The sequence below is a fragment of the Labrus bergylta genome, chromosome 1 (assembly GCF_963930695.1).
Source record: "Labrus bergylta chromosome 1, fLabBer1.1, whole genome shotgun sequence".
NCBI classification, from domain to species: Eukaryota; Metazoa; Chordata; class Actinopteri; order Labriformes; family Labridae; genus Labrus; species Labrus bergylta.
The window spans coordinates 18,837,277-18,859,853 of record NC_089195.1 but is presented as its reverse complement, the minus strand read 5'-3'; the positions used below and the strand labels follow the sequence as shown (position 1 = coordinate 18,859,853).

Sequence of the window (22,577 nt, the reverse complement as noted above, 5' to 3'; positions counted from 1 at the left end):
AATGAAATAACATTCAGACCTCTGGTGTAGCAACACTAGACAACAAAACACAGCAGTCATCATTTAGAACCTGTAAGCATTTTTGAAGTGGAAAAAAAAAAAAAGTCTGACACAAAACCTCAGAGACAGAAAGTCAAAGTGCATTCAAATTACGGTGAGGAAGTGCCTCAAACTATCAAAGATCACCAACATTTTATGTATCCAATGGAGTTAACAAGACTAGACTTAAAAAATAAAGAGGATGATGCAACTTGTTATTTCTCTTAGTTTCAGTGAAAGAAGTTAACACAAAAAAAACCAACAGAAGAAAACCAAAAAACACAGGAAGCAGAGAGAAGACTTATTCTTATGAACTTCCCTCCTGTTAGAAAATAAAGATGTTTAAGATGAGTGTCATACAAGAGAAACTAACGGGGCAGATGTATAACCACAAGGCCCAGAATCACGTTATACCCAGCTCACTGTCATCCTTTTCCAAGGAAAAACTGGACAGGTTCAACCTGATCCACCTCTGCTGGGAATCCTGATTTTGGATCAAAGTACTTTCAATATAACTCAAACGTTTTATGTAATCTCTTTTGGTTCCCTTTTGAACAACCCAGTTTCAAGATTTGATCCACTCTGATAGCTTTATCCTGCTGGACCACATTTGAACAACCAGGACCATAAATAACATTTCCAGCATCTTTTCATCACTCATTTAGAAAGACACTCCAACAGCGCTCTCTAGTTTGACTCTAGTCAGCACCTGAACAGCCAGCATGTTACTTTATTTTGTATCACAATATGCTGTAGTTTCACACAAAACAACACTTCTGAACATTGAAACAAAATGTTACTTCTAGAGTTTTGCTGTGGCCTACAGATGGCTGTTTAATTTGTGTTTGTAGTTTTGTCACATCACAGTAAGAAAAACAAAAAAAAGGTGTTAAAAGTTTACTTAAGTTGTAACACCTGAATTGCCCTGCTATGAAAGTACCTGCTGGGGAAAAAAAACCTTTAAAAGAACTTGATTACACTGTTGAACACAACTATAATGACATTAACATGCAGTCAAAGTCTGACGACATTTCAAGTGTCTCTGAAACAGAAGAAACTGAAGCACAGTCAATGTTTTGGGAATGTCACTGAACCAGTTTGGTAGGCTCAAAGATTTCAGGAATTAAGGTCAGCTAGTTCTTCTCTGCTGGTCTCTGCACTGGTTCAGATGTAGAATCTGTCGCCATCTTCATCTGGCTCATCAAAGCTTACATGATGACAAGGATAAGAAGAGACTCCTTGTTTTGAGTTTTTTTAGAGTCCATTTGTAGCTCAGGACCCGCAGGACAAAAACAAACCACAAGACTGCTGAGAGCAACCGGGTGAGTAAGAACATTTTTTTGTTCTGGAGGTTATTGTTTGTTTTTGTATGATGTGTAAACAAGGGTACATGTTGACTTCTTTCTGAGGATTGATGTTGGATTCAATTCTGGCTTTGGGCATCATACAAAACATGTTTCCCCTTTACCTTTAGTTTTTATTTGTCATTATGTCTTATTTTGTCAAGTCTGTGATGTGTTACTTAAAAAGAACAAGACATTTTGTTTTTGTGTAAAAGTCATGTAGTGAACAAAACGAATGCTGATACATGTGTCAACATGTGTGTGGTTCTCTTAAAGTGGTTTAATTACCCCCCATGGACTCCTTTAGTGGGATCAGGAGTCCCAAGCTTTTATTTCCCCAAAAAGTTCTGTCCATAAGTCACAAAAAAGTCCCCCCTTCTTTGAAAACTTTAATATATATACTTAAAATATATATTTGGCATTAAATTAAAATGTGAATTTGCACACCTTAAAAACACTTGTGTATTATGTTCATTACCTTTCAGACTTTAATAGACTGGAATCAAACCTCTTCAGTGGTTGTGTACAGTTTGTCATCGCCTCCTGGGCTTTTACGCGCATGTTTAATGACAAAGGTTGATGACATTTTTCATCCTCCTGCAGGCACGCTGGTGATGGGTGGTTCTTCCTCTAAGCAAACATTTTTCTGGCAGAGGAAGAAAAAAAAGTCGTCTCTGAACAAAGCCTGGAGTGACCTGAAGGGGGCGCTGCCAAATAGCAAACGCAAGAAGAAGAACAGCAAGAAGAGTGTCCTGGGTAAACTGAACCTGGATAACCTGAGGAAGGAGAAACATTCCCAGAAGAGATTCTCTCTGCCAACAGACAAGAAAGAGCCAATATCACTGAAAAGATTCTCTCTGGGGAACATGAGGAAGGAGGCGATGCAGAAAACTTCACCAGGAGGGAAGGAGACGGGCGGAGGAGAGCAGATGAAGAACCTGGGAAAGAGCTCGGGGCTCAACAATATGTTTTCTTTACCTCAGTCAAGGAAAAACTGTAAGAAAATGAGACGGATTGACGGCTAAAAGTAGCAGAAGTCTCTTCGAACAGACTCATTGAGATTTGCACGAATTGCGGAAACCAAAGCTTCTGAGAGAAAACTCCTTGGAAGGCTCTTTCCTACTAACATCTTGACATCAGTTCAATGCAATATTAGCATCAATTTGCTGTAATGTGTCAACTCTAAAAGCTTCATATCATCTCTTACTTGTCTTGTTTGCTCAGTCGAATCATTTAGAATTAAACACATATCTCGGTTTGATCCATAAGACTAGATGTATGTCTTTTAATGTTTTTTTTGACATGGCAAATCTTCCAAACTGCACTAAATACTGTACATAATATCTACAGTTACTGTGATCATAAATAAAGGTTTATATCACAATCATTTTACAAAAGCACAGAGAGCATTTACACAATGCAAACACCAAAGTGTCAGTAGCAAACAGCGAATGAAAACGTGCATATAGAAAAACGAATGTTTGGAGAAGGGACAGCCTGCAATCTTAAATTAGAAAAAGAAACAATTCTGATGAGTTGAAACCCCTGCACTGCAAACAGGATCTAATCCACGATGTGTGGTCAGTGCAATTTATGAAAAATTTAAAATTAAAATTAAACATCACATAGTTTTCACCCTTTTTAAAAGACAGGACACACATTTCTTGAAGTTCTGCATAAATAAACCGGCTCGTTTAAACAGCATAATTTACATATTTTTAACAACCTGGAAACCCTAATGTAATACTTTAAAAAGTCTGTGAAAATCAATATAACCGTCAGTGGTTAACGATTTAATAATCAACCAACTAACAGTTCTTTATTAAACCCAGGGCCCGATTGTTCAAAAGCTTTATTTGGGATTTCAAATTATCCGGATTTGGAAATCCACTTCTTTTCCTCATCAGGATCAGGTACTGTAATCCAGCTAACTTTTGGTGTTTCAAATACAAACTGGATTGGATAACCTTTACATGTGCTCTAAAAGGGACTTCAAATGACATGCCTTGACCACAGGGGGGAACCAAAATCAACACAAACTAAAAGAGCTGCTTTAAATATCTTTTTCTACAAATATTGAGTTACTTGGTGCATTTATGATGGGGAACTTAATGTCTACTTTATCAACAATGTCATTGTATGGATTCAGCTATTTTAAAGAAAAATATTTAAAAAATGATAATAACAAAAGATAATTTAAAAACATCGTAATTTGATCATTTTCAAAGTCATCCCACTGTAAAGTTTTATAAAACACAAACTGGGGTTATACAGTAAATGGATGAAAACCAAGGCTGTACTGCCTAATCCAATCCTTAGTCTTAATCCCTTTTTCTTCAAGAAAAAAAAAGTTTTGAGATTGTATACAATCTGATTGTTTTTGGGACGGATTACTTTTGAACAACTGGGCCCAGGACATCATGGCACTTGTTTCATGTGAAGTTGAAGTGGCCTCTGACAGCATCTTAAAAGTCTTAATGTATGATGTCATTTCATAGACAAAGTTACAATGACTCTACTAAATCCCAATGTTATGTTGAAACTGTTTTGATTTTGGTTGTGTGGGATGGGTTGGGGATGATTCTAGTAATTTTTCCTACCTTCATTTATCAATTAGAGTGTGTCTGATTAACAGAAATGCGGACTATTTCAACAGCAACTACAACTGCAGTTTGAAAAAGATCACATGGTGGCTCAAACAGCTCTGTAACAGTTTCAACACACTGAACATTATGACCCTCATGATTAGAGGATACAAGCTAAAGCCATTTGATACAGAACCTATTCAACTAGATGACATAAAGACAAACACATTATTAGTCAGTTCTTCCACGCATTGCCAGTTTCTTCCAGTTATTCTGACCTCTCTCTTACAACAGCATGTGTTTAGGGAAAAAATGGAGCTTCATTTATGTCTCAACAGGATGTAAGCTCTCCAACGCCCCCCCATGTTGTTTAGAATGGATGAGTAATGGGTGGTTATTCTCCTTTCTTCTGCTGAAAGGCGACGACAGAGTGCAAATCAGCCTCTTCTGCCAACTACATTTAAATTCGTATTCCAAGGTAATGTTAGCCGATTGTTAGAAGTTTCCAAGGTCTTCCTGCCCAGTGATGAAGACAACAAAAAGTATAACCATTGAGTGCTGAGGTCAAATCTAAACTTTACCTATAGAATAAACAGTTTCTGGCCCTGTCACACACTCTGAGGTCTTATGTTTACGTGTACATGCACAGATGGAAGGATTTCATCGTAAAATGTCCGTCTGCATTCTGTCTCATGTGTTGAAAGTTTGTGGTTGTATGCATTACTTCCACTTTTCTGAGGAGACAGGCGTGTCCTCTGAGCGGATGAGAAGTGTCCCGTTGCTCCTCTCTGTCAGCTCGGTGGTACGAGATTTATACTTCTGAAGAGGTGGAGAGACAGATAAGAGTGTGAGGAGAGAGTTGGAACGAGGTGAGGAATCGGGGGGGGGGGGGGGGGAATAACAAAGGAGCAGGGATTAGGTGAAGCAGGGAAAAGAGAACAGAAGAAATTGGGTTAGTCGTGTCTGAACTAGCAAAAAGAGAAAAGTCAAGCTCAGAGAGAAAGATAGAAAAAACATGTTTATTCCTACATTTCTACACATTTCTACACAGTCTGACATGATGCCAAAATTAATATTTGACTGGTTATCGCAAAAGCAATCATGCTGCAGACAGACAAGAGCAGACAGCATAAATGTAGGTCGATGTAGGCATTTATTTGTATAAGTAGTAACAATGTTGTACAAAAATAAACCCAGAACAATATGAACACGTTTCTAAAATGTCAAAACAACACTTATACCTATAATAGTATGAAAACGGTAAGCATGATCGTATTGATTTATGTGAATCCTAAAGGCAAAGAATATATTTTGAATAAAAACATATCCCCTTAAAAGATTCTTCAATGGCACTCCCTTCAGGAGTGTTTATAGATAATAACTGTAACATCTATAAATTTTTTTACTTCCTTTTAAACGTATTAGTCCCTGCACGTTTTATTATCAAAGCACACAAAAAAAATGCACATTTGTCCGAACAAGTTCCTCCTCCATTTTTTCTGATCTAATGTCACCAACAAGAAAGAAATGAAACAATACTCACACTAAAAATAAAAAGATTACACACTAATGACTGCATTTCCTGTTAACAGCCCAGCCTACATGTCTGTGTGTGTGTGTGTGTGTGTGTGTGTGTGTGAGAGAGAGAGCATGCCTCCAACATACACACATGCCAGATTTACAAGTCAAATGAAATGTGGCAAGGAGCATGACCCACTCCAACCACAAGCACACATCTGGACACGTTTAACAAGAGCACGCAATCTGACAAACACGCACATGCATACACACATTAGCAAACAGCTCACAGAGGACATCCAAATGTGGTGTGCCGTATAAACTAAGCAACATTAGACAGCGGGGTAATTCCGGGCATTTGTGTAATTGCACTATATAAACGTGTTTACGGTACGAGGCAGTGTGACATTAACGTTTTATGAGATCAGAGGGCTGTGATCGAGGTCATCACCATTTGTATTTTTTTGTAGAAGGGTTCCGTGCCTCTCTCTGCTCATTTGCATATATTTGAACCTTTTATAGTCATTCGTATTTCGTAATTTCTTGTTTTGTGGCTCTTTGTGGTCATTTTTAGTGGCTGTTAGGTATTGTTTCATTGGCTTTCATGGCTTTAAAGTATCTATCTATCTATCTATCTATCTATCTATCTTTCAAACAACAAATGATAACAGACACTTTGAGTAGCGTTTCAGTTGTTAAGGGTCTCCTGACTCTTATTGAGCCACTGGGCCTTTGCCCGGTAGATTCATTCAGCTGCCTAGTCACGCAAGTACTCGTACTACAGACCAGATAAGAGCCCAAAGAGCCAATCAGAGACCTCCCCAATTGAGCAGCAGTCTGCAGGTTCCAGAAAACTGTGTGAGAAAGCGATTATTGTGAACATCTGTTGATGACAGAACACTCCAAAGATTTATTGAGCAAAAAAGTGATTTTGGTTTGCTCATAATATAGCTTTCTCATGCAGTAATAATTTCAAGAGCACAATGTGTGCTTGGAATTGTCACACAAATCTGATGTAATTCATATAAAGGCAGAGGGGAAAACAGCTCACGCTCAAGAACTGACATAAAGAGTGCTGCTACAGTTGAAGCTCAGCAAAGCTGAAGAAAAGTTTACTTAGACAATTACAACACTTTATTTTACTTGTGTTCTTCTTTCACTGTCTTTGTTCAGCTCAGGGGATCAAAAGACACGTCCATTTTTCCACAAGTACCAAAATAATTGATACAAAATACTTGACCCTTTAAGAATTACAGAAAGGGCACCTTTTTTTACCTGATGTAATTGTTTTACCTAAATCTGAACGTTGTGGTGATAGATTGAGAAGATGAGACCAAATTCGGGGTTCTGCACATTCAGGTTTGAGGAATAAAGGTGCAACACCCACACTCCTTGTTGGACAACAATGAAATCTGCACCTCTGTGAGAGCAGTGTGTGTTCCATGCTTGTATTTGCTCACTAGTTGATCTACAGTTGTTAATTAGCATTGCATTAGGCAGCACAGAGCTCAACAATTAATTCAAACTTGAAGCCGTGCTGCTAAAGACGCATCAGCAGACGGCTTACTAAAACACTGCATCATTTGTTAGAAGTTACAGACTCTCTAACTCCAGTGGTTACAGTCATACTGCAGGACAACAGAGGAGGAAGAAGGACATTTTATATTCAACAGTGTTTAGAGCGCCCAGAAAGCAGAAGCACATTTATTTAGATTTGGTCAAAGCATGACAGAAAAAACACTTTCTAACTATAAATCCCCACATTTGAATCTAATGACAGTCTGTTTAGTGGTAAGAAGCATCAGGTGCAATCCTGCTTTATATGCAAAGCTCTTGATCTGTGCTTTTTCCAGGGGATGAATTGATATGCAGTTTAAATTGATTTCTTTCTTTTTTTAGAGGATTCTATGTTGCATTGCATTTAAAATGTGTCGTATTCCTTTTGTCGAAAAGGTGGTGGAGTTAAGTACTCCACTGAGCGAGAAAACCTCGACTCAAAATCTAACTAAAAAAAGAAAAAGAAAGAAAACCACAATGATGTCTCCTTAAGCCTACAATAGAAAACTTGGGTGGCCACTTTGGTGCTGCAGAAACAGTCTTAACACAACACTGAAAAATCAACATATCTCTTTTAGTTTCTGATTTGAACAAAGGCAGTTAAGTAGAAACATAAACTTTCATTTGGATTTGTCTATCTGTCAACCAAATAAAGTCTAATATCAACTCTGGTCTTCACCAGCTAAAAAGGGATTATTTGAGGGTCTTTAGTCACTCAAACATTTTAAAATGCTACACTTTGCTTACCAGCTAGCTGCCAACTTTGTTGATCAACGAGTGCTGGATGGGTTGTGTACATAAAAATAAATGAGAAAGAGGTCAGGAGAGCAGGATGAGTGAATCAGAACATTTAAATGAATGGTTGACTGACTTGTAAAATACTTGTTAATGCACAGGATGGTTAAGTGGAAGTTTCTTTTCAATGGGAATGGCCAGAGGTTTCATCTTTGTCTTTACTATGAAAAAATATATTAAACCATAAGTTTAAGGTTTTTTTTGGAGTGAAAGGTAAGACTACAGCTAAGGAGCTGAATTTAAAGGTAGCCTGACATTTTATAGTGACCATCTTACTAGTTGGTCATAAAAAGCTGCAAAGACTGGTGACTGTAGTGGTCATGCTTTTAGTTTTGGTTCTCAGTGTGATTTCTCTTTAAGAGTCCTTAGTGCGAGTGGTTGTTTTGTTTGTGATTGCTGTCTTCATTGCTCTCAGACAATACCTCGCGGTCCAGGGTGTTAAATTGCACCTCAGAGCTGCTCTTTGCGTTGCGGCCCCATGGGCATAGGCAGCACAGGATATCCTTGAAGGTCCTCCTCATGTCTTTGTCCCTGAACGAGTAGATGATGGGGTTGACGAAGGAGTTGCACTCCGCCAGCACTAGGCAGTACTTCTCGTAGCGCAGCACCTTGCACCTGTCGCAGCCCAGACCATCGAGCAGCAGCACCACCAGGCCGGGCGTCCAGCAGAGCACAAAACAGCCTGATGGGGGAGGACGGAGAGGGAGAGTACATAAGGTTGTTAGGAGACTTGTAATAACAGTGAAAATCAACAAGAGGAGTCAAATATAAAAGAGGAGGATAGAAGAAGAAGAAGAAGAAGGGCAGCTAGGTGAGAAAGGGAATGTACTGTTAATTCCTCTCTGGACAATGTGCGCGCGCGCACACACACACACACACACACACACACACACACACACACACAGAGATACATAACATGTTGGCATGTGGACTGGGTTTAGTCTGTATGATCAGATTTCATTATCATAATATTCGATGAGGCAGCTCAGGAATTCATTATGTGCACACACACACGCAGCACATTCAGAGCTGGATAATGTAAACGCATGGGCTACAGACGGAAACGATGTGGTAACACACACACATACATGAACAGTGTGTAATGCATTCCTCAGTCCCTGGCCATAACCTTAAGTGTCACAACTACATGCCGATCCTCACATGAAAATCTTAACTCTGAGAGAGGAATTTGACGGCATGATAAAAAGGCAATATATCCCAATTATACTGGGAAAAAAAAAAAGACCTCAACGTCAAGGTCAAAACCTTTGAGGCGGTCGTCGCAAACACAGAAGACTGATGTGTGGTGGTGTCGTATTTTCAGGAGAGGAGCTGTTTTCTGTCAAAGGAACTGAACTATGTCAGGGCATGCTCAGGGTTTTCCTCGCCCTCCTCACATGCCAGAGGTGCTGAATACTGGCTGCTTGGCGACGGGAGAAAGACAAGTAACATTTTAAAAACTTGGAGGAATTTAATCCAAAGTTCAAAATGCAAGAGCCGGAGAGTTGGGGAGGCTGGGAAAGAGAGAGGAGAGGAGCAAAGAAGTGCAGCAGAAAACAAGAGAAATCAGGGCAGGAGAAGGAGTGATATGTTGGGGGAGTAAAGTCTGTTTTAACAAGTAGAGACGCGCGGAGAGAGAAGCCTGCATGCCTGTGTGTGTGTTCGGTGTGTGTGTGTGTGTGTGTGTGTGTGTGTGTGTGTGTGTGTGTGTGTGTGTGTGTGTGTGTGTGTGTGCTGTCTGCCCCTAACATGGCAACATCTGAGCATCATAGCAATATGTAGTAATCTCTGTACAATTTGAAGTTCCAACAACCATCTTTTAGTCTGTTTAATGATGTCTCTTCATGTAAGTATACCTTGTTTATAGTACAAGGAGAGATTTCTGTGTTTGGTCTGTCAACAGATAGATTTTCAGTGGAAATACCAGATGAAAGCACATCATCCCTGAGCATTATGAACAGTTCTCACTTAAGGTTAGATTATTGCTCGTTCAATCTTAATTATTTTCCTCTTTCCTTTGTAGTTTCACCATTCTCCAGATCTCTGTTGGGATCACTGTTCTATACCCACATTCAATCATTTTCCTGATCAAGCTACTCTTCTATCAGCAAAGCCTCCAACATGTGCTTTCTTTTTGACTCTTTCTGACAGGTTTGAGACTTGGCTTAAAGCTGCGAGGTGGAACATGACACAGGTGAAGCTGCACCGATTGGTCCATTATTGAATTGAAGAATTGACATGCATTTCCAAATTTTCTGATAAAGGACTATAAATGTTGATGTCTATGTTGAAGTTCCTGCTTTTTTTTTTTTTGCCATTCATGATACTAAATGAATAATGTTTGAGTGTCAGACTTCTGGTTGCACAAAGAAACACTTTGGAGAAGTCACTTTGGGTTCTGGGAAATTGTGATTGCCTTTTTTTTTTTATGTATCACAGACAGAGTAATAAATCCCCCAAAAATGACCGGGTAATACAATTGTTAATTGTAGCCCTAGACTCTGTTGTCTCTGTTATACACACATCGACTAAAAACACACACTGAGTTATTGTACTTCAGGTTAACAGCATTTTAAGTTGTGTTAAAAAACAGTGTTTCCTCACCCAGGATCATGGAGACCGTCTTCATCAGGTTGAACACAGTCTCTCTGTGCCTCATCTGGCTGGTGTGATGTGACATCTGCTTGCTCTTGTGCCTCACATAGATAAATATTCGGGTGTAGACGGCCACCATGATGGAGAAGATGAGCAGGTTGAGGGTGGCCCAGAACACCAGATAGCTGCGACTGTACATGGGCGCCATGGTGGAGCACTTTTCCAGGTCACACAGGCAGTGCCAGCCCATGGTGGGAACCAGGCCCATGACGATGGCCACCAGCCAGATGAAGATCATGATGATGAAGACTCGCCGCGTGCTCATCTTACTATGCAGCTGCATGTTGAAGATGGTCTGATGACGCTCCACGGCCACAGCCAGCAGGTTTAAGACCGAAGCTGTCAGGCTGGTGTCGATCAGCCCCTGGCGCACAAACCACTGGTGCTTAGACAGCTTAATGGTCCAGGGACCAGTATGAAACATCAAGTGCAGGTAGGAGACACCTGGAGAGAGGAAAGTCCGCGGTCAATACCACACAAAGGATTAAAAAGAGCTACAAAACACTTCACATGGTGGCTTATTTTGTTCTTTTAAGGCTTGCATGCTAAAATTATTAGGTATTAAAAATGTACCTGTTCTAGAAGTGACAGTATAATACTCTATTTTACAATCTAGTCATTTTTGGATGTCAACTTCAAAATTGTTTTCACTTGGTTTTCAATACTATAGCGCATAGTTATTGTTGCAGAAGATATTTAAGAAGAATAGTAAACAATGGATTAACACTGCATTAAAAAAAAAAAAAAACCTAAGTATTATAGTTTCATTTAAAAAGAGTGAAGCAGGTTTTGATGTCTTTAGGGCATATAGTGCGAGATAAAATCCAAGCAGCCTAAATTTCTATTCTAACTGTTTTAATAGGATGATTAAGTGTTTTACGTTCATTAAATGAGTCTGTGGAAAATCTCATTCTTCAGTGAGAGCTAACAAAATGACAAAGCTTGGTTTGTCATTTCCTCAGACTGTTGGGTAAACCAGGCATCATTTAAGACTTTTTTTTCTAGTATTTTAATAACATAAGAATACAATTAAACACCGAGCACATACTGACCGGCCAAAGTGCGAGAGTAAGGTGGAGTATCAGAAGGGACAAAAAGACTAAGAATGGGTACATTCAGAGCTTAATGCTTGCCTAATTGACACATTATTTATCATTACTATAACAGCTTTTTTATTACCACCATACTATTATTTGAGTTGAGTTTTTATATGGTGTTTATTGTGTTTGTATGTTTGTTTATTGAAGACCTGCTTTACTGCCTTTCAATGGTTTTTATGAAACAGACAATAAAGATCGTTTCTATCAGACCTGGGTTTGCAGTATTCTCCTATCATTTCAAGTAAGACTCAGCGGTGTAGTGCAGGGTATACACCCTATACCCTACATATACAGGGTTATAAGGTTTATCATCCTCCATAGGGTATACCCACTTCTAAATCCCCTCTGATTAACAAATATTCAGCAGTATATTGCATTTATTTTTCGTAGGATGGTGAAGGGATGACCTTTCACACTAAGTAAATATGCAGGAGTAGTCTTCAATGTCACTGTATATAACAGAGGCTGTTTAACCTCTGTTGGAAGAGCAACTTGAAAATACATTTAAGGATCAATTTAAGAGTATAGCCGCTTCTTTAGGCACAACTACATCACTGGAAAGACTTTATGAAAATTAAAAAAACGTTGTACCTGAAAAGAGGTCTGCCAAAGCCAGGTTACCCAGCAGATAGTAGATGGGAAAGTGAAAGCGTCTGTTTTTTAAAATAGCGCCCATGACCAAAAGGTTTGAGAAGATGACGATGAAGCAGACCGTCATGCCCAGACTGACAATCACATAGTCACGATTTCGCCAGTGGTCGCTGATGTTTTTCCCACTCTCCTCATAGAAAAACTTGACGGTTTTGTTGTAGTGGCAACCGTCCTTGTCTTCAGTTTTGGTGTCCATGTTGAGATGACAGGTGGATGATGATCAAAGAAGAGGCAGAGGGGATAAAGAGGAGAGCGGTGTTGCAGAGGAGAGGCGGAGAGGAAAGTTTAGGGCTTCATTCAGACTCGCCCGTCCCAATGGTTTGGAGATCCGCATGCCATCAGCTGGACAGGTGAGGACTCGAAGGATCCGGTTTGAAGTCTGAGGCCTCCGCTGGAACTCTGGATTCACTGGTCTGTAATCTGCAGAGAAAAGAAGTGTTAGTTCAAGACAACTATAGAAAGCACTAAACCTACAACAACAACAACAACAACAACATGGTCTGTGGAAAGTGCTGGTGAAAAGTCTAGATTGAAAATTATATTTCTAAACTGAAAACAGCTGATAACATTCAACATTAGAATATGAGAAGAGGAACAGGTCAACCAAGCAGTCAAGGACAAAAAACCACACAGGAAACATGGCTAAAATGAAAAAGGGAAGCTGTTCCAGACATTTGTATTTGCACTGAACTTTAAAAAAGACCACAAAGTCAAAGCTTCCATTTTATAAGGGAAATGCTCTCCGGCTGCAGAGTTTGAAATAGCCAATAAAGGACATTCTATCAATCTGTCATCAGAATCAGAATCAGAATCGGGTTTTATTGCCAAGTACATTAACACACACAAGGAATTTGACTTGGTGTATTAGTGCTAAACAATTAACAAGGAAATAACGCAGAACTAGCAACAACTTAAATAATACAGTATAAGAAGCTATTACAATATATGAAATAGAATTTAAAAATGTAAAATATAAGAAATAAAAAACACAAAATGTACGAATGGTGCAATGTAGGAGCTGTGCAGGGGACTATGAGAAAAAATATCTTATAGTGTATTGTTATTAACTTGAGGTCAAAACAGATTTTAGATGAAATGGATGAGGTCTTCAGCTTGTTTACTACTAAATGGTACAACAAATAGGCCTACTACTAATAATAAAAACAAGCAAACAATGTTTAAAATCCAATTCAAGAAAAAAAAGGTGTATTCACAACCTTACTTGTTTGCTAGTTATGTTAAACCAGAACATCTTGATAAGCAGCAGCAGCACTAATTGTCATATAAGTAGAGCCCAATGATTAGCATCTATACAGGCTGACAAGTCATGACAGGAACATGGAAGAGCTTCATGACGGTGAAGCTGTAATTGAAACCAACCACAGCAGAGTCCAGTCTTCAATTCAAGACACATTTCAAATGTGGCCCCACAACAACATGCTTTAATCCTCTATTTACAGTAAACTTGCATGAGGTGTACAGTGCGTTTTGAGTCAACAACCCTCACTCACACACTCTGTTTTCATGTGTAAGCCAGCGATGCGGCCACAACGCACACTGCACCATTGCTTTCAAGTTGAACTTCGTTGACAATGGAAACAGCAGAGCAGCTCCCTGCAGCAGAGACACACCTCACAATTACACAATCCAGCTATGTAACTCTATCTCAATCCAAACATGCACAACACACACATGCACGCATAGGGAGGGAACCTCAGTGACCCACTCTCCAGCCGAGGGTTGTGCGGGGAGAGAAATCTAAAACAGAACAATTTGCAGAAAGAGTGAGAACTGTGGAGGGCTTAAGAATGAAATAATGGACAAGGCTGGGAGAAAAGGGTTCGATTAAAGGACACAAAACAGTTGAGGAAAGTGCAAAAAGAAATCTTGACTTGCACATGAATAGAAGAATAAAGGAGTTTGTGTTGTGGGTACATGCAGATGTGTTTCTCTGACTTAAGCTGTATAAAAGTTCTCATCTGTGTGGTTTGCAGAAAATGAAGTGAGACACCTCAAGTCTTTTTCGGTTTCTGTTGAGGGTCTTCCGCCACAGCGCATGAGCTGTCAACCAAGCACAAGAACTACAGTTGGTCTTTGACACCAGACCCTTCAGATCAAAGTCATGTACACACAGTCGCTTCCTTTCCTTCCCATTTGGACAGTCAGTGAACTCTGTGGTTGACCTCTCTGATTGTCTTTTTCTCTCTGTCACTATCATGATGTTGTGTTTAAATACGAGCTCAAAGAGATAATGACTTCAACTTTTAAGCTGACTTTCATGACAATCATACCTCAACTTTACTTGCTTTTGGCCTGGAAATGTTAAAAAACAAGCCAGATAGTTTCAGGGGAAAGTCACATGGAAACATTTGTGTTACATTTGTATCACCAACATCTATTGTCTTCTGTGTAACAAATCTTTTCAGTGGGAAGTTAAAGTGAAAATCATTGCTCTAACATTTCCCCTCTGACGCAGATACCAGTATTTTTACGTAGGGTATCTACAGAAATGGAACTAATAGACACATCAAAAGAGGCTGACTGAAACACAATAAAGAGAAAAAAAAAACATTTATGTGTGGGATGATATGCGCGTGTCCTGATTCAATTTTTTCACAATTCTTTGGTGCTATTCCGTATCTGTACTGAGACTGATTGAAGATAGAAACTGACGCATACAGACATGACCACAACTGGCCACTGGTTATCTTCTTTCACTTAGGATGGAACAACGGATGGCTAGTTACCTCAATGATCAATTTGTTGTTATAAATTACTAGTTTGGAGAGTCTGATGGGGGACGACACAGAGTTCTAGCTTCATTAACAACCTGAAAGACTCTGGGCCTTTGAGAAAACCAGGCATGCATTTTCTCTATCGGCTGCTCTCGGCTTATGTTGGCTGTTTCTCTCTAGTTTTAAAAAACAGTTCAAACAATTCCAGCAGCCTCCAGCAGTCTTTAGACTAGAGACGTTCCACTTTTTTCCAGTTCTGATCCGATTCCGATACCGATGCTGTGGTAAACCCAGCATTGCATTGTGCTGACTTTGCATAATAAACAGTAAGCAGCAACACCTGCTTCAAAATTAAATCTTTTAAACTGAAGTGTAAGAATTGTACTTTTTAACATAAAGAAGGAACTGTTCCATGTCGTCTGAACGTTGTAATGGAGACGAGTTCTTACAGTTCAGTCTGAATGTCTTCAAAGCGAGAGTTGGGAATGTTTAAAGTGCCCAACCATATAGTTCTTGATCAGTGACAAGGATTGTGGCCGTCAGTCCGATATTGAAAATTTCACCCATATCGAACTCGATACTGATATAAGATCAGATCGGTCCCATCTTTTGAGACAACACTTATCCTCTAAACTTAAGCCTTTCTTCTGAAAAGTAAAGAACAGCTTATTACGTTTTCCAACAGTCACAAAACCAAACTTTTCTTATGTTCAGCAAAGAGTCAAGCAATGGCTTTACAACTTTTCAGTGAGCACCTTAAGGGCTAAAACTAATTTCAAATAGCTTAGATAATCATTTTCAAGGGACTTTGCAAACAGCCAATAAAAAGCAGTAAAGTGAAACTAAATACATGTAACTTCTGAAGCAAAGGTCACAAAGCTCTTTGTCATATAAGTGCAACACAGTTCTTGTTTACTGCCCTTCTTTAGAGCATACAAAGACAAACTGAATGACTCCTTCATGACCTAAAGGTACGCAATGGATGGACTGATGCAGTGAGCAACAGATGCCAAGTCAACAGGTGTTAAAGGCTGAATTTATAGTGACTAAGTTACCTGTTATTGGATCTTTTTCCTTTAGCAATTGGAGTCATCAAAGTTTAAAAAGTCTTCTCAGACACATATGAACCCATACAGTGATTATGCAGCCACAGGTTTTGAACTTTTGCAGCTGCAGCTGCACACCGAGGCGTGGAACAACCAGATGTAAATCAGCAGTTTCAACAGAAATCATGAAGTCATCACACCTGTTTCCAGCTGCAGAAGGAAGCTCATTTCCGCGTACAGTTCAAGGAAAAAATACAACTGAGTACATGCCTTGCATTGAGCATCAGAAAACTGAATTGAATAAATTTTGTTTTGCATATGTGTTATGAATATTAAAGACAAGTGACATGATTTTGGTATCTGGAGCATCTGGATTTTGTTTGCGGTGAGTTTGACTTTGTACGTTATTGAACCATCACAACTGAACAGGTTTTGATTTCACTTGAATGCAAGTTGTTTGTATCTGTGGATGCCTGTATGTTTGTGCACTTTAAAGAGAAGCGTTTCAAATGTTCCACAACAGTATAATGACAAGAAAGGCTTTCTGTTTCTTTTGACACTTCCTGAATCTTGATCTTACTGTGTACAAGCTGTGTGTCTGTTTCCAATAAAGAGGTGACGGAACCTTTACTTGTATGAGTCACCGGGCCATCACTGGGATGCTTTCACTCTGTGTGGCTCTATAGGGGCCTGCATTTGGATGGCTGTGTGTTTTCATGCACCATATGCCTGTGTTTGTGTGTGAATGGGACTGGGTTGAATCAGTAAACACTAGTTTGAATGCAAACCGGTCATTACCAGCGCAGCCACACCCGAGTCTCTTCTTCTCCCTCCTCCTAGCTTTCTGCCTCTCTCTGAAAGTAGATCCTCAGCATGTCAACTTCAGTCAGCAAGTTTTTTGCGATAGGAAAGATCACACACACACACACACACACACACACACACACACACACACACACACACACACACACACACACACACACACACAGCAGAGGAGGAGGTGTTGACTGTTTCAACCTCTAATTCCAGGTAGAAACCAAAATTCTGCTCACCTCCTCAGGAGTTTTCTCTAAGGGGTTCATTCTTTGTAATTAACGGCCCCCTCTAAACCACGTCCATCCAGCTGTGGAGTACAGACGTGCAAATGGTGGGACCAACAGGTATAGCATTTGCATTTTACCTTTATCTATTTAATCAGACAGACACATGCACAGACACTTCCTGGATAAACCCAAGATCTTATCTACCCAGAAATGTTCCCAATTTCACATGACACTTTTACCAAATCTACCTATGGGTACAATTACAGTTACCTCACCTTACCTGATTGTAACAAAAGAATATTATTATGAATATTTCATTCACATTATATGTTGACACAAAATGCAAAAATAACAAGCTAAATATCACCTAAAAACTCTGCATCTAACATCTATAAATCTCAATATCATCTCCGTGGAGGGAGGCATGTCAGAGTAAGACTGCAGATTGTTTACCTGAAGTGTTTAAGAAGAGTTTAAAACAGGATTCACTGACATCATGTTCGACATACAGTATTACCCTTCTTCTCTTTGTCTTTGACAACTCATCTACTCACTTTATGATCTCACAGTGAGTTGTTTTATATGATAGTGGGCTTAACTATCCCTAATCATGCACAGCTTTATAGCAAGAATCTACATTAACATCATGTTTACAGCCAAATATGTTTACACTAACAAGCAGTTTCTCTTGGTGTTTTGGGTGCAAGAAAAACCCACAAAAAAGCAAAACAAACCAACAGTTCAACTTTTCTACCAACAAAATGCCCTCACCTTTTACTTCCTGCTTCTCAGAGCAGAGAATGTATTATTTTACTGGGTTTAATGTCATTGCTGGTCAAATGTCTTTTACTGTCTGTTGGGTAAAGCAGGCATTTCTAAGAGACACCCTGGTATTTCATCCAATATATGACATTTCAATATGTTTCTCTTTAAAGCAATAGAGCTCGTAGATCTAAAATCAGTTGGAGGCAGCCTTCTGAACTTCTCGGCCACTTTCTCTATAAACCGTAAATTCATTCAGGAGTGAATCATTTTCTTGCATCAGTCTGAAAGTTCTTATTTTGACTTTTGGTAACACAAAAATAAAATAAAAAGATGGATGATAATGAAATAACTAAGATTAAGTACAACTTGTTTCATATTCCTTAATAATCTATTTGGCTACTAGATAACATTTACTTCCAACCAAAGATGCCAAAGTTCTAAATATATAATGGTCTCAGTACAAACAGAACTGTGCATGAAGAAAAACAGCCTTAAAATCTTTTTTTCAAAGACGATAATGAGCAAAAACCACCTCATCAAAGAACAAATAATTCAGACAGGACATTCAGAGGCAGCTCTGGTAGTTCTGTTAGTGTCTAAAAGTGAACTAGACACATTTGTCTTGATACCAAAAAAGGAGAGATAGTCTTCTCTAGCTGTGATGTTGGACTGATAGTTTTCTATAGTTGAAGTAAAAATTAAAATAAAAGTGCTGGATTCAGATCTTAAAATGCTGTGAAAACTGTCTACTTCATTAGAGTGTTTATTGCCTTGACAAAAAAAATGATAATAATTGTTCATCACGGTTGATTTTTCCTGATGAAGACGAGACGATGCTGATGAAAGATATTTGCTCATAAAAACTCTAACAACACTTTTTTTGGTTTTCATTAATGTGCGAAACAGGACTAAAATGTTTGTGGCGGACTGTGGGACATTCAACATCCATGATATTTCCCCCAAACTATGCAAGTAATCTGTTTGTAAACAGTCAAGCACGAGAGAGTGTGCATGTGTGTGTGTGTGCACATGTGAAGCAGAGCACTGCAGCTGTCGTGACAACAAGCAGAAACAAGCTTACAATAGTCTCCACTAAAGTCTGAATGATATAATATCAGTTACCTTATTTTACCTCCTTTTTTAAAGGTGAATAAAAGTTGTTTATCAGGTCAAATCTGTCGCTCTTTTCTCGTTTGAAAGAACTCCACTACAAGTCCTCCATTTGAAGTAGCAAATATCAGTATTGACAATAGTATTGTGTTTTAGAAATGAAAGTAGGCTATTGATGGATCAGTAATATGTTCCCTGTGAGTTTATTATGAGTATATTCATATTACAGCAGCAGCAGTAGTAGGCCTATGTGTGCTGCATTTTAGTGCTTTACCTGGGTTCAAGGTTTTGCACATGTTTGAGAGAGTTTAGAAAAACAGCTAATACAACCTGTCTCCTTTCTGATACCTGTGATAGACTTATAGAAAAAGTTTAAAGAGAGAAAATGTTTTGACCAAAGATTAAAATGGTATGACTTTTTATTGACTAAAACTGGACTAAAATGTTTTGAGTTGTCATCTCCGTCCACGAAAACAAGACTTAAAACTATAAAAGGTTAAATCTAAACCTAAATAAATCTAAAATAGCTGCCAAAATGAACATGGCTATATTGTTTTAAATGCAAATCATTTGAATTAGTGTTTGTGCCTGTCAAAAAGTCTGAGGTTTATCTCTTTTGACTGTTTTCTTAAATTTTCATTTAGGCTACTAAAAGATTCATAAATGTATGAAAATAGAATTATTATACAGGCTATTGCATCCTGTTAGACTGTTTTATGACCCCTGATGACTGTTAATGTAAAAAAAAAAATATATTACCTTAGTTCAACACAACTGACTAGTATTTACAACCTCAGACACCGCCATTAGTCAACACAATGTAACCAAAACTTGGACTTCACAAACTCCACAAAGACTTATAACAGGACTGTTGTTCTGGATTGCATTTCACAGTACAGGTAACTCCTGCACTATGAAATGTTGACTGTAAAAGCTTACCATGTTATTTGACTATTTGGGGCATATTTTGTCAATTTACAGTTCTCTAAACTGTAACCTGCATTTTACAGCATGATGACGGTAAACTAGGCCATGTACTTTCTTCACGCAGTACAGTGCAAATGTTTTATCTTCAATCTGGCGTTGAAGAAAACAACACAGCCCTTCTTGAGACACAAATCTCTTTGTAGGATTAAAACATGTCATCATTTCTCAGAAAGGGCATGATCTAACTGACAGTGATGGGGATGTTCAAGCTGTAATGAACTCCAGACTTCAGAGACAGGGCAGATGTCTTAGCATAGGCATAGTGAAACATTTCGAAAGACGAACAATAAAAAAAACACAAAAACACACAAACACACCTGTTGCTGTAGGCCTATACGGAGCCTCTCCAACTTCACACATTCAAAAATTAGCCTGTAATCATTTGACACAAATAGAAAGCGTTGTAAGAGGGAGAACAATCGTAACTCACCTTTAGGATACTTGTGAATACGAACTCGTTTGCCAAGTAAATCCAGATCCTCGTCGAGTAGGGACGCAGTCTACCTGAGGTCACCTCCACGAGCACTTTGAACTCCTTTTTTTTGTAAAACGCGACTGATGAAAAAAATAATTTAGCCTATTGTGTCTCTAAATCTGTTTCAATCAGGGCTCAGTTTCAGCCATTTGTTTCCGTCCTCAATGAGTCAAACTTCGTTCAGAAAAAGTGTCGTTTTTTTTAGGCGGTTGTTACCTGCGCGCAGTGATCCGCGCAATGGAGCAGAATGGGTGCGGCACGGATAAGGCGCTGCTGCTGCTGCCTCTGTGTGTGACAAAGGAGCGAGCTGAAGATATTTGGTATGCGGCTTCTGCCAACCTGAGCGCGTGGTATCCTCCCCCCCTAGCTGACGAGGAGGTTAAACAGCCAATAACAGTGAGTGGAGCTGAGGTTGATTGACAGAACGACTAGGGAATATCTTCTGTAGGATTTTGACATGGTGGGAGGTGAATCATTGATGGCCAAGGCAAGTAAGGATACTGAAAAAACAACTAAATTAGCCTAACCTTTTTTCACTTTTTCATTGATTATTTGAAGTACAAGGAAATTAACAACACATTCTTACAAGAGCTTAAAAACATGAGCATAATTGATCAAATAACAGTTTTAGGCAGTGTGCGCCACTTTTGAGGAATTTGTGCCTTACTTTACATTTTACATTCCATCTAATTTGTTAATCTTAACTGCTTCTCTTGGTCCGATTAATACAACAGTCAGTCAAAAAATACATTTTGATGTATTATTTTACACCCAAGAAAAGATGTGAGTATATTTACAAGCTTCACAAGCTATTTTCAAATCTTCAGCTTAACCAAAACTTTCACTTGTGTTTATGTTTTACACATATGTGACTGCAGTCACTCCAGCTGTGGACCTTTGTGTTTGTGTCTCTCCTCCATGTTTCCTGTCTGTCATCTTTCAACTGCAGATTGAATAAAGGGGAAATGCCTTAAATTCTTAAATCTACTGCCTCTGCTTTAAACTAATGGGTAGAAAGTCCCCAAAGAATGAAAACAACCCTCTGATGTGCCGGTACCTCAAAACATTAGCTTAGTATTCTTCTCAAGCGTTCTACATTACAGTATAGAGTGGTCTCTTTACACTGTGAGAGACCATTATACACTTTTTAGTCTTTTTAAAAAAAATCTCCATCCTAGCAGCTGCAGTTTCTGCTTTTCTTTCAGTGCAAAGCATGACTAATCCATTTCATGGTTCGAATCCCTTCATTTTTTTTCCGCCATTGTATGGATGAGATTTGTGCAGGTTGTTGTGTGTCAGGAGATTATTGTTATGCCAACATTGTTCCTCTGTAGCAGAATATCTGGTTCAAACTTGGATACCGTCGTCTTAAAAGTGATTTCACATTTGTGTATAAAGTCCCATTTTATTAAACAACCAGGGAGAGAAGCTGTTAATGGGTCTTAACTATTCTACAAGTACACTCAATCCTGCATATTCAATTCCAAAACAAATACAGAAACATTTGGAAACCTTCCAAATCCCAAACCTTCATTGGGTATTCTGTCCTCTGTCTTATCAAAAGCAAATCTTCTGTACTTGACAATAAGGACAGTGACAGCCGCAGAAACAACACCAGAAACAATGGGCTGTCAGGCTCATCTTTAATTCAGAGGATGAGGGCACGAGGCCTGCAGGCAGCATAGATCAGCAGTGAGAGGGCAGAGTCAAGAGAGGATGTTTAACATCAAACCAATGTCTGAAACAATGCAACACTTAAAAAACCAAAACTGAGCCACCCATTTCTTTCCTGAACACAACAAGTGTGGTCCTGCTGAAGGATTCCAAACCCATCTGTCATGCGCTGCTCAATTGCTCAATTGCTCAATTGCTCGACTAAAGTAGAAGTTTCTTCGATCTATTTTTATTACTTCTAACAACCAGCAGGGGGAGAGTCTTCTGGCTTCTCAAGGAGCTGTTCGGTTGAGAGGCAAATTCTTTTTGAAAATGTAAATCAAGTCCAGTTGCTTTAATGATTCAACTTTGTATCATAACACATATTACCCTGACATAAAGCCTAGTTTTTTTCGTATCAAACCACAACTTACCACACGGTATCATATCTATATTATCGCATTGTAATGATTGTATAGTATCGTATTGTATTATATACCATGTCATTATACCACACTGA

General features: G+C 38.9%; 1 protein-coding gene across 3 annotated transcripts; it reads right to left on the bottom strand.

Annotated features, from left to right (window-relative positions):
- Positions 1 to 2,634: 2,634 nt before the first annotated feature.
- lpar2b (lysophosphatidic acid receptor 2b) lies at positions 2,635 to 20,723 on the bottom strand. 3 transcript variants are annotated; one of them, XM_020644430.3, is made up of 6 exons: positions 20,360 to 20,722; positions 12,184 to 12,663; positions 10,442 to 10,936; positions 8,260 to 8,519; positions 7,790 to 7,822; positions 2,635 to 4,786 (listed from the first exon to the last, which is right to left on the bottom strand). In XM_020644430.3, exons 2-5 carry the CDS (start codon positions 12,437 to 12,439, stop codon positions 7,793 to 7,795), a joined length of 1,041 nt encoding a protein of 346 aa, XP_020500086.1. In that variant the 5' UTR covers positions 12,440 to 12,663; positions 20,360 to 20,722; the 3' UTR covers positions 2,635 to 4,786; positions 7,790 to 7,792. The 3 variants fall into 3 exon arrangements, with proteins under 3 accessions (XP_020500086.1, XP_020500073.1, XP_020500064.1); XM_020644417.3 differs by lacking the exon at positions 7,790 to 7,822 and having other exon boundaries at positions 8,287 to 8,519; positions 20,360 to 20,723; XM_020644408.3 differs by lacking the exon at positions 7,790 to 7,822 and having other exon boundaries at positions 20,360 to 20,721.
- Between the last annotated feature and the right edge of the window lie 1,854 nt (positions 20,724 to 22,577).